At 39.7% G+C, this 17,110-nt stretch overlaps 3 protein-coding genes across 13 annotated transcripts in view; all 3 read right to left on the minus strand.

Annotated features, from left to right (window-relative positions):
- The window catches only part of LOC123745327 (KICSTOR complex protein ITFG2), a 28,772-nt gene extending 27,494 nt beyond the window's left edge, over window positions 1-1,278 (minus strand). Inside the window, exon 1 of one of the 3 annotated variants that reach the window (XR_011222036.1) lies at window positions 1,170-1,277. The gene's annotated coding sequence lies outside the window, so the exon portion shown is untranslated. Of the gene's footprint in view, window positions 1-1,169 lie in introns of all 3 variants that reach the window. The other 2 variants (XM_045725788.2, XM_069300783.1) reach the window with 2 other exon arrangements.
- Window positions 1,279-1,762: 484 nt separating this feature from the next.
- Window positions 1,763-9,686, minus strand: LOC123745328 (dual specificity protein kinase shkD). 2 transcript variants are annotated; one of them, XM_045725791.2, is made up of 4 exons: window positions 7,857-9,686; window positions 7,013-7,126; window positions 6,242-6,385; window positions 1,763-4,760 (listed from the first exon to the last, which is right to left on the minus strand). In XM_045725791.2, the coding sequence occupies exons 1-4, from the start codon at window positions 8,523-8,525 to the stop codon at window positions 4,719-4,721; spliced, it is 969 nt and encodes a 322-aa protein (XP_045581747.2). In that variant the 5' UTR covers window positions 8,526-9,686; the 3' UTR covers window positions 1,763-4,718. The 2 variants fall into 2 exon arrangements, with proteins under 2 accessions (XP_045581747.2, XP_045581746.2); XM_045725790.2 differs by having other exon boundaries at window positions 1,763-3,476; window positions 7,857-9,660.
- Window positions 9,687-13,508: 3,822 nt separating this feature from the next.
- trc (Serine/threonine-protein kinase tricornered) overlaps window positions 13,509-17,110 on the minus strand; it is a 148,026-nt gene continuing 144,424 nt past the window's right edge. For all 8 annotated transcript variants that reach the window (XM_069300781.1, XM_045725798.2, XM_069300780.1 and 5 more), the window contains one exon: window positions 13,509-17,014. In XM_069300781.1, the coding sequence (XP_069156882.1) occupies window positions 16,902-17,014 (113 nt within the window). In that variant the 3' untranslated portion in view covers window positions 13,509-16,901. The remainder of the gene's footprint in view (window positions 17,015-17,110) is intronic.

Here is a 17,110-nt window from a genome sequence, read left to right on the forward strand (position 1 = left end):
ATCATAGAGCTTAGTCATCTCTCGTATCAGGAACGGTTGAGGGCCACAGGGCTAACAACACCACAAACCAGGCATGACAGGGCGGACTTCATAGAAACCTTTAAAATACTGAACAATTTGGAGGATGTCGATCAGGACAATGTCTTCAAAAGGTCAGATGTTACACGAACAAGGAGCAACGGGTTCAAACTCAACAAGCCAGAATGCTGGACAGGAAACAGGAGATGCTTTTTCACCCATAGAGTTGTAAACCCGTGGAACCGCCTTCCCGCCGTAGCCGTAAACGCCAAAACTCTGCTGAGTTTTAAAATACAGCTGGAAAAAATCAAAGCAAATGGGGGGGGGACCTTTGACAAGCCGCCGGCTTACTGTCCTCATCGAGGCCACTAGTGTTAGTGGTAAATTCAGTTCCTGGAAGGGTGTCTCCGCTCCTTCCCGTTGAGAAGTTGTTCATCTGTTGCAGTGTTCACAGGACTGTCGCTTGTCACTAAACTTAGTTTTTAAGCCATGAACTTTATGAAATAATATTACCATATACGCGAGAATAATTCTGAATACGCAGTCCGTAGGCGAGCCTGGCCTGAGGACAGGCAACTGTAAATGCTTCACCCTCCACATCCTCAAGTGCAAATAATTGCCAACAGAACCTAAATACTAAGCCTACTATACGCCTAATTAAACATAAAATATAAAATTAATTTATACACGATAAAAACTATTTTTAATACACCGTAAATGAAAGTCGATAATAAATGCGTCTTGGGCGGGTGGAGGGGGGGGGGGGGGTCGACCGCCGCGTTAACGAGCCTAGCCTGACGACGTGGTGGTTTAAATTAACACTCTGGGGAAGTGTATTCTACATAATATCCTATCCATATAATATTGGCAAATCATGATCCTCAAAATCTTCCACAATATCCGAGAGAGGGACGGACTATTTAGCGTTAGTGGAATACAAACATTTGAACACTACAGAACCCGGATGAAAAAAACAAACAATACGGAAACAAATGAACCTCGGAGCCATTACAAAAACTCAATGTTATAATAGCGAACAAATGTATAATGCATTAAGCATTGTAGGTGGAGGTAGACTATATATTCATGCGTACCTCCCAACTATTCAGACAGCAAAAAAAAAAAAAAAAAAAAAAATTGATCAGCCTTACCTACACGGGAGCAACGATGCTCACGCCGCCGCTGCTGCCTGACAACTGGCGGCGCCATGGCCGCAAGCGACAAACCGACACAGAGACTCCCTGCCTAAAACTATTTGAACGCCATATTGAAATTCCTAGTTTATACCGCCAGGAATGTGTAAATTAATATTTATATGCATTATACTTCTTTCTAAAGTAATTTATAGATCTGAATATCATATATTGTCTAACAAACGAATTATTTAAGTTAATATTTTAATTATGCCAGATACAAGTCTCATCGCACACAAGGGCCAAACAACCTATTCTCTGTCGGGTGAGCAGTTAAGGATTGGCGCCCGGTCAATCCTTCCTGGCCGGCAGGTCAAAGCGCTGGCGAAGAGCCGGGCGCGTGCTTTACCACTGCGCCACGGAGACTGTTCCGTGGCGTAGTGGAATTTTGAATTTTGAAACCTGATTAACCTAGCTCAACCCAACCTAACGTAACCCAAATCAAACCAATCTAATCCAACGCAGCTCAATGCAGCCTAACCTGGCCTCAGGCCTACCCACTCCCAGGTATATTCCAGAGGTAATTTGTAAACAGGTTAAAAAGACATTGGTGAAAGGAGACAAGCGTTTTAATTGCTACAAAATCTAGTTACATATTTCAAAGTTGACTAGAACTATATCTTAACAACAAACTTAAACTATACAAATAGAGCTTGTATATAACCTTTACAAATAGAGCTTGAATATAACCTATACAAATATATATCTATATATATATATATATATATATATATATATATATATATATATATATATATATATATATATATATATATGCGTCAAGCTTGAATAGTCACCAAGCCAACATGCATCAGAAAACTCTTGACCCCTGAGAGATTCGAACCCTCATGCCTCGTGGCGTGTCTATAGCACTATAGCCACTCGATCAACAGACTGTACAAAAGTATTAGAAAGTTGTTCAACCCTAAACTCTAATACCCGACATCTCTCGTGACCATTTTGGGTATAGATATATCATCAAATCACTTCATCATGCTGGGGCCGCATGAGCAACATTTGTGCGTCAAGCTTAAATGGTCCCCAAGTCAACATGCTGGGGACTATTTGTACAGTATATTGGCAGAGTGGTTATAGTACTGGACACACCATGGGGCATGGAGGCCATGGCAGACCGAGTTTGAATTCTCAGCGGTCAAGAGTTTTCTGATATATGTGGTGGTTATCATAACATAATGACCTTAGGTTGTATCAATAAGTTCTATATAAATATAACATAACAAGATCTTTATGCAATTGTAGTCATGAACATCCTGGTAAGATCTTTAAGTGACTATAACTATGAAACCTCATATAGTGAGTTCCTGTGAAATATTCAAGAACATTTCTTTGAACGTAACAATAATAATTCGTAAAACATCCTTTCGAAAACTAGCTAGACATTGCCTATGAAAAATCCTATAGTATCGCGTATCGACTATGAAGTAATCTTAATTCATTCATTACGATATAAATTCTAAGCTGACGAGCAAATAAAGAGATAGCGACTGTGAGCCAGAGCACACAACAGTTTGGACTACTGCTGTTGTTAAGAGAGATAACTAAGATGACCTCTACTCACGTGATTACCAACGACTTGCAAGATAAGATAGCTACTTGATATAATAAATATATATTGGCCTCAAGATCACTATTATGCTAGCTGTAATATGTAAAATACCTCTAGAAGTTGTGATAACCAAACTACACATCAGAAAATGTTTGATGTAATTTAGCAATCAAGTCATTATAATTTATCATTATCATGATAATGGTCCAGGACGGACCGAAATGTCGTCGTTTCTTCATTTTCTGATGTGTTGTTTGGTCATTACATCTTCAGCCCCGTTATTGTGACTCATCGTGTGTCTCTATAAGTTGTATTTCCTGATAACAGGTTACCCTTAATTTAACGCTACTCTCGGTGCAGTTTAAACATTCTGAGTGACCATTTCTTAAACTCTCTACAGACCAGGAGAGATATTGTTTGATTTATGCATGTAAAACTTAGTAAAACTTTCTTTCGGATTCAGTATTGGCGTATATTCTCTTCAATAGGATTCCTTCACAGCTAGAAATGTTCACCCTTCATCATTCTAACTATGCTGTTATTTCTTCTTCAGCTATAATTTGTAATTCACAATTTCTCATCACATTCTCGCTTCATCATCGTCAAACTTTGGGGCAGATTTTGGGCTATTCCTCTTCTTCTTCTTCAGAGTTCAGAAGGACGATCTTATCTCTGGTCTGAAGGTCTGTAATCACATTCTGACAGGGCAAATGTGATCAGTAATATACATATAAATATAATATTCATATTCATACACCTATAAATGATACGTTAAACATTTAGCAATACATAAATATACGACACAAAGCCTGCCAGTCCATAGTGTGAACGATCGTCTTGTCAACAATGCCATGCCTCTAACCCGGACAGCACAAGGTTCGAGCAACGCATCAATAGATGACGCAACAGATCAAGTACAACAGTTTGGATGACATAAAAGAGAGGGTAGGATAGTGAGCATGTTCGAGAAACGCCTTACATCAGTAGGAATGAGGTCGAGTGGCTTTCTGTCACTCGAGATCATCATTACGTCTAGAATGCCATTTTGCAATGTACAAAAGATTAATCCAAACTTTATCGAATGTCATAATTTAGCCTTGACTGAAGAGGAGAGGACAGACGAAGCTACTGGTTACTGCTAAAAGAACCATCTTTCTGTGAGAAAATGGACACGTCCCTCTTCCACTGAATGGGAGGTAGTTCCCCAATGAAGTGACGTTGCTCACTGCCTACGGAAAGCAAGTATTAAGTATGATACATGATGCCCCACTGGACGGACATCAAGAAAAGCAACAATTACGTATCATATATTTATTGGCTTTGAGTGAAAGGGACGTTGTTAAAAACTGTAAACAACTGAATAACATAACTAACAATAAAACAAACATAATCAGGTTAGTTCTAAAGTTCCATTGCAAACTGCTGTTTGCTTTTGGGACTTGTGAGGAAAGAACCATTTACACAAATCCTAATGGATTATCTAAGTTCAAGTTCAAGTATGTTTATTGAGATAAGCAATAAATACATCTCAAAGGGATTGAGTAGCTTAGGCTATTTCTACCCCCCCCCCCCTTCTAAGGCCATTGGCTAAAATAAAGGTGGAAATATCTATAATTACTTATCATGATTTGTTAAAACAGAAATTCCTGTAAGGATAATAAAGCCAACATATGCCATCAACCATTTGGCCAAATAAAGTACTTTGTTTAGATTGTCAAAGGTTGTGTAGGCATAACATGGGAACAATTATAAGTCTAGAAATTTTTGGAATATTGTGAATTGTACATAAAAACTTTAGCCTATACCACCCTTAGATGTTTTGATAAGATTGCACTAAACGACTATGGACAGTGGTTTTTGCCTCAAAACAGGGAATGAGCAGGATGAGGGAATGTCCTGAATATTCGCTGCCAGAGCGACCATTCAAGACTCTTTGTTGTTCACCATTCCTTATTATTCTCGGCCAGGAAGTACGAGGCCCACTGAAAATGACGAAACAAATGATATGTCAGGTAAAGTTTAGCGAGGAAATATTAGTTAGTTGATAGGTGTTGGTTAGTGATTTATTATTCGCCCGATACCTATCCTGTGGGCGTTGGTGGTAAGGGTTAACGCCGCTGGGTGGGTATGAGGTGCATAATAAATGACTAAACTAAAACTGTTTTATGTTACTTAATTTAAAACAGAAACTGCAGATTGAATGTGCAATTTTTCTGGGACATTTAGGTAAAGTGCAAGTCAAGACTGAAGACAAATTTAACAAGTATTAAGGTGAGAACAATAATATTAAGGTGAGAACACTGAGCCTGGAGATATTGTTATGTATCATCTTACTACCGTTATCTCACTAATTCTAAAGCTAGTTACTGAGAGAAAGGTTAGGGTCAGTGAAATACTTGCGTGATATTCCTGGGAAGCGTAAGACAGACATAATAAATGTTGAGTCAAACTCAGCCGTTGTGTGAGTAGTTATCAATAGTGGCGACGCATTTATATATAATTGTTATGGTGAGTGTGAGAGTAAACACTTTTTAGTTAAAAAGATCTTAGTAATCCTATCACTCGTTTTAGAAATATAGAATTGACGTCGGCCAAAGATTGCCGCTGGCAATTTCAGTTGATTTAATCATCCTCAGGTGTGTTTGATGACAACCATGATCTGTAGTAATATCATGGTAACCAGCAACAATATATTTTACTGCATCCCTCAAAATGCATCATTCTTAGTAAAGAGGCCCACTACTTCCTACAATATGGACTGATAAGACCAAACCATCAGTTTGGATGACATAAAAGAGTAGGAAGGATACTGAGCATGTTCGAGAAACACCTTACATCAGTAGGAATGAGGTCGAGTGGATTTCTGCCATTCAAGATCAACACACAGGAAGCAAGCAGCCCGTAGCAGCTGTCTAACTCCCAGGTACCTATTTACTGCTAAGTAACAGGGGGCATCAGGGTTCAGCTCAGGGTTACCTGGTTGATACCTGGTTGATGGGGTTCTGGGAGTTCTTCTACTCCCCAAGCCCAGCCCGAGGCCAGGCTTGACTTGTGAGAGTTTGGACCACTAGGCTGTTGCTTGGAGCGGCCCGCAGGCCCACATACCCACCACAGCCCGGTTGGTCCGGCACTCCTTGGAGGAATAAATCTAGTTTCCTCTTGAAAATGTCCAGGGTGAAAGAAGCTTTGCCCATTTTGTTTTTGCCATCACCGGGATCGAACCCAGACCCTTAAGGATTAGGAGACCAGAGCCACCAGGCCCCCATTATGTATGTGTATGTGTATGTGTGTGTGTGTGTGTGTACCTTGGTGTCCTCCTCTTCTCTCCACATACATATACACAACTTCAAGACTAGCCACGACCTCACTCCCCGTAGCCACAGTAAGGAGTTACTCTCCTCCTTACGTAAGGAGAGTGAGGTATGCAGGCACAAACTATATGTGGCCCTGCACACACACACACCTGTATGTTGATGCGTCGCCTGTGGGCAGCGACGCGCCTCATCACCAGCCACGACGCCGCCACCAGCACCGCCGCGCTCCCTACAGCCACCACCACCGCCATCACCACCAGCGTCGCCGAGTCGTGGCGCGCCATCATATCGTTCTGGTGGACATGTTGACGTTAGTGCTGGGAAAGTGTAGCGTTGGTGGTGGGGAAGAGTAGCATTGGTGGTGGGGAAGAGTAGCATTGGTGGTGGGGAAGCATGACATTAGTGGTGGGGAAATAAAATATTATTAATAGCAAACTGTGTCGTTAATATTTTAATTATTTATCAGTAAATCACATAGTGGAACAGACAAATTATGAACCGGTTCATCAAAACACACACACACACACACACACACACACACACACACACACACACACACACACACACACACACACACACACACACACACACACACACACACTCACACACACACACACACACACACACACACACACACACACACACACACACACACTCACTCACTCACTCACTCACTCACTCACTCTCTCTCTCTCTCTCTCTCTCTCTCTCTCTCTCTCTCTCTCTCCGCACTATTTATGTATAATATCCTTCTATCTTTTCACTATTTATTCCACTATTAACTTATACAGAATATCCACAGTATAATACAACTATTCTAGACTATCCATCTTACGGGCTATTCATGCCCATGCCACCTCTTGGGTGGCTTAATCTTCATTAATCAATCGACTATCCATCTTACTATCCAAATTACTCACCATCCATTCACTTAAGCCCTTCGTGGAAGACGGCTTAGTTGAATGGTCGCCCTTCCCGTAGATAGAGTTGAGAATATCCTCCTTACTGACATTCTGCGCAGAGCCTCCTGCCTTCTGTTGGGACACAAAGTTGTATTAACCGTGATGGCTATGTGGGAGGGAAGGAGGGAGGGAAGGAGAGAAAGAGGAGGGTGGGGGGCAGTTGTCAACATGTAAAGTTAGTGGACAACAGGTAAAATGTCGGTGATCCATAGGTGGGGATCCACACCCAGTGGCCAACAGTTACTGCTCAACAAGTAAATCAATGACCAACGGTAAACAGTCAACAGGCAGACAGTGACCAATGGGTAACAGTTGGTCAATAATAGGTGAACACACATATTGACACGTGTGCACCTATACATAAACCTACACACATACACACAGGAAGCATTTGATTATATCCCAAGCATGTCTGATCCTCAGATGGTCCGGGCAATACGTGCTTGACTTCCCATATAATGTTCTCGACTGACAATCGATAATTCCGGGTTCGAATCCCGGACGGGACAGGAATTAGTCAGCATGTTGTGGGGTTGCATCCTGAGAAGGGTCAGTAATTCGACCTTTGGGGGACCTTGATATAAGCCTAACATATACTATATGTATATACTGGCTGCCTGTCCCCCGACACAAAGAATTAACATGAGTTTATCGCACATATTTACTCTTCAGCCGATTGTAAGCAGCACTATGTGAATATTTTGATGTGAAAAAATATGTCTACAAATTATTATGAACAAGGTTTTAAATAACCATATGTTACGTTTGTAACTATAATAATAAAGACTGAACATCAACATACCGAGATATGTTGTCCCTCGGAGCCTTGGCCTCCAGCTTGGTGTGAAGCAGTTGCGTTTCCCGAAGGCTTGCTTGTCACCCCACTTTGTCCGGCTCCTGCTCCTCCGAGGTTCTTAGGTGGGCCGGAGGGCACTATGGTCTTCTTTGGAGTGGTAGGGGTGGTAGAGGTGGTAGTTATGGTTGTGGTGGTCGTTGTAGTAGTAGTAGTCGTAGTCTCCGGCTTCTTGGTTGAATCTTGCTGTATCGAAGTTTCACCGTCGGATGCTGCAATGGTTGTATTAAGATTTCCTTGTTGTTGGTAGTTGGTGAGGTTACTTGAAGATCCTTGCTGATGTGTACTGCTGATATTACTTGAAGATCCTTCTTTCTGCGTAGTATTACTTGAGGATCCAAGTTGCTGCGTGTGGGTGACGTTACCAACTAGTTTTACCAATTGTCCAGAGAGCTCGCCGCGTCCACTGGCCTGTGTTCGATATTTCAGAGTCAGTGGCACGATAACAGCCACAGAGAGACCGCAGATGATGACCAGAGCTGTGATGATGCCGGCGAGGTAGCAGTCTCGCTGGATGTGTGGGTTGGTGGTGGGTCGGGTGGTGACGAAGGTGGTCGGCGAGGTACTTCCTTCATCCTGAGGCAAGCTCGAGTAGGTCACAGAACTCTCCCTCAACATGTTCACTCTCGGCCTCTTTTATCTCGATTTGAGAGAAATGATACCACAAACTCCTTTCTAAAATTAAAAGAAAACTGTTGGATTTTCCGAAGACAACACCTAGAGTAGTCCGATGGAAAATCCAATGTCATAATATCACTTGTTGACGAGACACTAGCTTCCGCTCGTGTCACAACGAAATTACCTCCTTTATAGTTTGTCTAAAACAAATATATAATTCTTGGCACTACGCAGTATGTAATTATTTGTATCTTATTGAAAAGCTTGATAACTGTTTATTTTCCAGGTAAATCGAGAGATGTAGCCTTAAATAATGGGCACGGTGACGTAAGGCAAGTATGAAGGTAAAGAGAAGACGTGATCACACTGGGCACAACCACGTACACACACACTGACACACTGCGAGCCGTGATCACTCCTCCACACTGGGGATTATCTTGGTGTTTGTCGAAACGCGAGTCCGAGGTATCATTCTCTCACCACCTCATAACCTCATATGCTCGCTTTTATCATAAAACAAAAACCAAATTTCAAGTCTTCACACTAGTTTCTTTATACGTGTAACTTTTTCATCACCATTTCCCAGATACACTATATATTTCAAGATACAAGACTTGGTTAGCACGCGTAGATTCACAGGTACAATACTCAGGAAGGATACAGTTATCGAATTATCTCGCGTAATCAAAGAACTCGTTTTTAAATTTCGTGTTTAAGTGTGGGTGAGAGTTGAAGCCTGAGCAGTGAAGGTGTGGCCAGGTAGCGTGTTCACGGCCCTACTGCTGCTGCTGCTGCTGCTGCTCGCCTCTCCACGCAAGTGGCCTGCCAGCTGCTCCTCGCTCACACACTGGGAATACATAACGTCACCCACTGCGGATGCATAATGTCATCCACTAGGGATAGATGACGTCATCCACTAGGGATAGATAACGTCACCCACTGTGGATATATAACGTCATCTACTGCGGATAGATAACGTCGTCCGCTGTAGTTAGATAAAGGATTAGTTTGTTTTCCCGATGTCAGAGATAGGAAGCCTTTTACGTAGCTTACCCAGGTTCGCCTTGCCTCGATATCCTGTCCTAGCCTAGATATCCTAGGACGAATCAGTCCGTGTGGTCACCCAGCCAGTTACTGGCCAGACTAGACGGTGTTCACCAAATGAACCACTCAACATCCACTGCGACATACACCATTAGTTTCCAGGAAATATGATTGAGTTTCTCCATGCAGCCTAACTGCATATTCGTTCTAAAGCAGCAGGGAACATTGTAGAGTAGGAGAACTTTGCACGGATTTAAAGTTTAATGATCTGTCTTGATACAAATGAACTTTATTTGACTGTTAATTTATTATGCACCTCATACCCATCCCGTGAGCGGTAGTGGACCCCATATCCATCCCGTGAGCGGTAGTGGACCCCATATCCATCCCGTGAGCGGTAGTGGACCCCATATCTATCCCGTGAGCGGTAGTGGACCCCGTATCCATCCCGTGAGCGGTAGTGGACCCCATATCCATCCCGTGAGCAGTAGTGGACCCCATATCCATCCCGTGAGCGGTAGTGGACCCCATATCCATCCCGTGAGCGGTAGTGGACCCCATATCCATCCCGTGAGCGGTAGTGGACCCCATATCCATCCCGTGAGCGGTAGTGGACCCCATATCCATCCCGTGAGCGGTAGTGGACCCCATATCCATCCCTTGAGCGGTAGTGGACCCCATATCTATCCCATGAGCGCAGAGACCGAGCAGATAGCCTTGCTATTGGTTAGGATAATCTCGATGAACCTAAAAGGCTTCCTGGTGATTGTTTTAAAAGATGAATAAATTTTTCTTCTTCATTCAGATTTTAGTGCATTTTAAATTCCAATAACATACCCTCGTTACATCTATGAACATTCTAAACCCTTATGGCCTTACAGGTGGTAGCTCATGTGGTTTAAGTTAAGACGAGGCTTCATTCGAAAAATTATAGCGTCTGTGTAAACGCCAACAGGTGTTCACAGGTTCACAGATGTTCCACAGATACACAGGTGTCACGGGTTTATAGACTGACTCGCGCCAATCACGGACCACCAACTCATATCAATGTTGCAGTGTCGTTTGGCTAACTATTTTCTCGTAAAATAATAAAACAAAAAGTAAATTACTTCATATATGATTGCCGAAGCACAATTATATCGCCGGCACATCTGTGGTCAACAATGTACAACCATAATTATTTGAGGATCAAATACGTCACAGACTTCACTCTTATACTACGTATTAGTTCAACCCTTGTCATTCTTTTTGCTTGTGTGGAACAAGTAACATTACCATCTCCAGGTTGTGCTCCCTGGATCACGTTAACAACGTTACCTTTTTTGTGGTGCTCCTTGGATCACACTAAGAATGCTACCGTCTTGCTACATATGATAATTACCTAAGTGCAGTTACATGATGAGAGCTACGCTCGTTGTGTCCCGTCTTCCCAGTACTCTTGTATAACACTTTGAAACTACTGACGGTTTTGGCCTCCACTTTCTTAACTTATTCCAACCGTCTAAAGCTCTGTTTGCATAATTAAATTTTCTAATATTTTTTTCGGCAGCTTTGCTTAGTTAGATTAATTCTATGACATCTTGTTCTTGAAGCTCCGGTCTCAATGATCCTTCTTCATCAATTTTGCCGATTCCCGTTACTATTTTGTACTCAAGTGATTATATTACCTCTTTTCCTTCTATCTTCTGGCATGTTTAATGCCTCTAACCTCTCCTTGTAGATTAATTCCGCAAGACATTTAGGTCCATGTCTTTGCACCTATTCAAGTTTATTAATGTGCTTAAGATATGGGCAACATACAACCACTGCATATTCCAGCTTTAGTTTCACAAAGGTCGTGAACACTTTCTTTGATATTCATCATCTATGTTTTATAAAATAAATTATGAAATTGGGAAGTGTAGCATAGGCTCCTCACACAATGTTCTTTATGTGGTCTTCAGGTGACAGTTTTCTATCAAGAACCACTACGAAATCTTTTTCTTTATCAAAATTTTTTAAAGATGTTTTACATAATTTGTAGGTTGTGTGTGTCCTATTTCCTCCTATTTACATTCCATAGCATGGCATTTATTCACTTCAAGTTCCATTTGCCGAGTGTTGCTCTATACACTTATTTTGTCCAGCTCTTCTTGAAGGGCATGATAATCATTTACGTTTCTTATCTTCCCTAGTATCTTGGCATCACTAGCAAACATGTTCATATAAATATGTATTCCTTCTGGTAGATCATTTGTGTAGATAACGAACAGTATCGGTGCAAAAACTGAACCCTGTAGTTCTCCACTCGTAACATTTATCCAACCTGGATAAATATTGCATAAGCATGGGAATCAGATTTAAGATAAAGGACATTTCTTGGTATAACATTTGGCCTCCTGATAATCACTGAGAATGAAAGATAGAAAGGGCCCTTCATAACATTATTTTTGCCATGCTGAGGATGCCAAATCATGTGCCATGATGGGAGTCCTGGATGACTGAGTATCCTTGGCACTCCAAAATAATGTGCAACTTCATAATAATCCTTAATGGGCCTACCTCCAGAGATATTGAGCAAAATGAACATTTCTCTGGTGCTCTAAGTTCAGTAACATATTTGGCAATTGTCACTGGAGGCTTACTAATATGTACAGTATAAGCAATACCGTTTGTGTCAGAACACGAGGTTGAAAGATGATCCCAGTGCTTATAGAAATGAGTGAATCAATAATGCAGTGACTCACTCACTCAAATCGGTGTGATTTGAAATGCAGCTTTTAATTATCTACAACACCAGCTATGTTTGAGTGGTCAAAGTACAGTAATTATCAAAAGTGATGAACAAGTTTTGCTATACTGTACAGTATGTCACAATAGTCAGTTTCTGGATAACATTCAGGATGCCAATATGAGAGTAAAAAAGATGATCTGTCAGAGGAGTTATTGAATATTTTACCAGCTAAAATGGGCCTATATAAAGTAAAACTTACAATCCTGAAAATCAGGGCATTTATATGGCAAGCAACTGATAATTGAAAAATGCAGTTTTGACAATAAGGTGCAGAGGAAGGGTTAGGGGGGATAAGAGATATTCGATAGGATTGCATGCAATTTATGATCAATAATTGCAACCCACCTTTCTCCAACTGTCATGGAAGGCAATATGACAAGGTTGAAATCCAAGGAACTAATTTCGGAGAGATGCGATTGATATGAAATGTTGCTTTAGCAGCAATGTATACTAGTTCAATTGCAGTAATGACAGCCAACAGATAAAACAAGTGTAAAGAAGTGTGGCAGCTGGAGCATAGGTCAAAGTTCACTATAACAATTATAGGACTGCAAGCCAGCTTTTCTCCAGTGAAGCAAATTTGTAGGAAAAACTATTATGGGCTTCTCACTCACTAAACATGTCTCAGTGAAGATGAACAGCAAAAGGCTTGATAATGTTCCAGGACAGACCAAAACGTGGTCGCATTCTCCAGCTTGAGTTGTGGTTTGGTCAAGAACAACAAAAAATTACCAAATAATGACTTGAATCTCTCTCTTAGCTCCTACTCCCAACAATGTGAGGGCAGATTTAGTTCAGCCAGCTAAACTAAACTGTTGATTCAGCCATTCCACACAGCCTCCCATTTAATCCATATCCCTCACCAAAGAAGCATGTTTTCCCACAGGTACTGCTGTTCCTGGGTAGATTCAACTGATAAAGGGAAGTGCAGTATAATATATGAGACTCCATGTAGGTAAAAACATACTAGTTGCATGAAATCTCAGGACAGTCTTTTGCCTCGCTTAACTTAAACCAAAGGATTAACTCAACTGACCACTGAAACCACATCAAGGAACCAACCATGAGAGATGTCAAAATAGTGAAGTGCTGAATGTTAAAAGACAATGGATACATTTTTAATGTATTTGTAATGACATACAAAAGTTGCTAATAAAAAAATATAATCAGGTTATATTATCTTTTATTGGTGACTAGTTACAGGAGCTACTGCATTCTCTATATTTACACGAGATCTCCCTTGGAACCCCATGGTTGGAGCCACATGTTATACACAAATAAGATGGGCTCCTCAGGTGATGGGCAAGTTAATATATTTGTTAAGGGTAAATTGTTAAGTGTTCAACTGCTTTACACCTTAGATACTAATCCCAGAATGTTGATTTTTCTTACACATTACATCTGTAGTAAAACTATTTTACTGTGCACTGAGAAGCAAGACTGATGACTGTTCCCAGGCCTATTATGACTGTTATAATTACAATGAAGGAAATGGTATTGTAAGAACATTAGAAACTCAAAACAAAGATTAGATCTCATGCTATTTCATCAGCAGGAAAAATAATTTCTCTGGCAAAGCAGTTTGATTAATTGTATTAGTTTATGTCTAAGAATGATACCTGATGAAACATACAATTCAGACATGAAAAATACAATTTTTTTACGATACAGAATGTATAAATAAAAATCGGATTGCCAAATTTTCAAATACTTTAAGTGATCCGAGGTCAAACTAATCTAAATCAATTGATATTTTTACCCTTTTATTCCACAATGTGTCCCACGGACGGTACTTACACACTCTCAAGAGAGCTAGAAAGTTTTTAGGAGATTTACTTATCAATAAAAAGAAAGATTACTGTACACTGCCAGATACAATGTGGCAATCTTTTTAGTCACTAATTACATCATGAGGAATGTATTTTTATTCAGATACTATACACTTGCAGCAAAACAGTATAATCTACCTAGATGCTGAGAAATACACCCTTGAACTGCACTATGCTGAGGCTAAAAAACAATTGGATTAAGGCTTAGTGGTTAGCAAGACTGTAGTTACATTGTAAATTTTAAACAGTCATAAACACAACCTACTTTTCTTGATCTTTACAGAGACTGTCTTGCAATTTACAATGAAATTCAAATTTTGCATCTGCCAATTAGATGTTATGGTAAATAGAATTACTTGCTCCACAAACCTATGCAACACGACACACATTCCTACTGCAACATTAGCAATAGCAGTCGGTATCAACCACTTGCACCATCACCACTCTCTTAATTTGTGTGATGCAAATAATAAGTTTTGAAAATATTTTTAATGTAATTTTTTTTATTTCACTTTCAAAATTTATTCTTAATTATTTTAAAGATTAACAGTTACAACTGCATTCTTCCAAATAAAATACTATTTGAAATTAATTCCTGGGTTTATACTCACAGCTGAGTAAAAGAACTGAACTGAATTTTTAATTATTTGGGTATAAACTGAACACATTTCACTTATAAACTAACTCAGACAAGCTTCAAAATAAATAATGATGCTAAATCACAAATTTCAGTCAACCGCTTATGCACAACACTCGACACAATCTATGCATTTTTTTTGTTTTTAAAGAAAAGATTATGTACAATAAAATAAATTACATTAGACATTGAACTAAAATGTTATGCTATCTACACAAGGGATGGCCCAATCCCTACCAGCAGTTGTATGTGTTTGGCCTTTTACCACTCTTCAGCCACACTTACAAGTCGCAAAATATTTAAAGTGAAACCTCTTTCCTACTTCAGTTTTAACTGGTACTGTAACACCATATCTAAAACTTATTACAGACTGCATTAAGTAACATCATTTGAAATAAAACTATTTAATTTTTCTTTGCATCTACACACTTAATTTTACTATTCAAAAGTAAAACAAATCTAACATGGACAACCCAATTGCACTTGATACCAATATATTGTACTAACACAAAGTGTCTGGAAATTAAAACTTCTAACACTAATATAGGCTTTCTTTAATAATCACTGTGTTAAAGATCACTGTAATCACTTTACTAAAGATGTAACCATTCACTGGGGTGGGATTATGCATATTTTTGTGGCTCAAACAAGTAAATACTGCAAATTTGCTTTTCTTTAAAACTTATTTGAGAACTATAAAATATTCTGCTGTCAGTGCTTACATTCAAATATAACTTTATTGTTAACAGGGCACATTATTTATCTACAGTAATGAAACTAAACTATTCCTCCATCAAAATATGCACATTCACAACCTTGGCTTATAAGGAGAAGGTAGCACTTCACAAAGAACAACATATTACCATTACTAAACCAAAGTCCTTAACGTTTTCATATATGCCACTTCTTTTTCATTTTTATAAAAATGATGCAATATGAACAAAATAAATACTAAAATATGAGGTGAAATGGAGAAGTTACAAATGAAAAGGACTGGCAAATATTAGTAAATACTAAACTATAAGCAATGCCAACTTATTCATCTGAGATACAATTCCTGGTCATTATATTTTGGGGGTCACTCATTTCCAGTTCAGGATATCCATGTTCTTTGCTTTCTGCAGTCCAAAGGTGTTGAATAACTTCATCTCACTGGTTTATGTGCAAGAAAGCACAAATAATACTATTAAAAAAAACTGAAACGCTTAATTGATGAAACTAAAAATATCACTGAAGGGTACATTCAACCACTGTTTTGCTGGGAATCTATCACAGTTTGTCATCAGCTGTAAGGCTTAGCTAAAATCACATTAAAACTATAATGCAATATTCACACTGATTACTGAAACACAAGTTTCTAATCATGCTTGAAAAAATAAAAACAATAGCTTTACTAGGTCCCATAATCATAAAAATGATAAAAAGACATAAAAAAATATCCTATGAGAAAGGATGTAAGAACTATCTCTCACATAGTGGGAGATAGTGATGTACAACACCAAGACATCTTCACCTACTGGTGAGTAGATCCACCAGTAGACCAAGCTGAGGATGCTCTACCAACTGAATTGGGTAGAGCACAACACACGAGAATACATGTGCTTTATGCATAGTGCCACATTTGTAGGGTGTGTGAACACTATCCATAACATAAGGGAAAAGGTGGGAGATGGTTTGATATATTTCTCTGATAATTTTGTGGCACTGTTCTGAATGTTGAAAAAATAATAAAGATGAGTCTTAAGACCTGAGAAACTATGTAGCATAGTTTGTTATCCTGAGACTGCTACTTCACTCGCCAGCCTTTCCCTAGATGTCACCCTGCAAGAGGCATCCATCGCATGGATGCAACAATTTCATCAGGATTTGAGTTCAGTGTTACTGCACTTGTTGAGATACTATTGAAACCACTATTCAGGTCAAAAGAGCCAAGATGATAAGTGTTGTATTCAAGATCACACTGCACCCTTATCACAAGCTCTAGATAAAGTGTTTGTCACAAACCTTACACATGACACACAATACAATCACTGTCTGGGTCATGTTTCTGTCCCAGGACCACATGTCACATCCAGTGAAGCACATTTCTTGTCCTATGGACGTATGAGACCTCTCTGAGTAAGACCTTCAAACCGCTTGTAGGTATAGTTGATGAAGACCCAGTCCTTGTAGCCTGCCTCACCCTCCTTCACTGGTGGAGAAGCAGCTGCCAAAAAAATGAATTATTAAAACAAAATTATTACAGAGATATAAAGACAAGCATTTATATGATTGAATGGTCTCAATATCTGTAATGGTGTCA

Source organism: Procambarus clarkii, chromosome 44 (assembly GCF_040958095.1).
Source record: "Procambarus clarkii isolate CNS0578487 chromosome 44, FALCON_Pclarkii_2.0, whole genome shotgun sequence".
NCBI classification, from domain to species: Eukaryota; Metazoa; Arthropoda; class Malacostraca; order Decapoda; family Cambaridae; genus Procambarus; species Procambarus clarkii.

What these genes read in the sequence shown, in the direction of transcription:
- LOC123745328 (XM_045725790.2), bottom strand. Translation starts at nt 8,525, where the DNA reads ATGTTGAGGGAGAGTTCTGTGACCTACTCGAGCTTGCCTCAGGATGAA. An exon ending in CCGAGGGACAACATATCTCG is followed by an intron (nt 7,127 to 7,856) that starts GTATGTTGATGT and finishes GTGTCCCAACAG; the next exon opens with AAGGCAGGAGGCTCTGCGCA. An exon ending in AGGGCTTAAGTGAATGGATG is followed by an intron (nt 6,386 to 7,012) that starts GTGAGTAATTTG and finishes CATGTCCACCAG; the next exon opens with AACGATATGATGGCGCGCCA.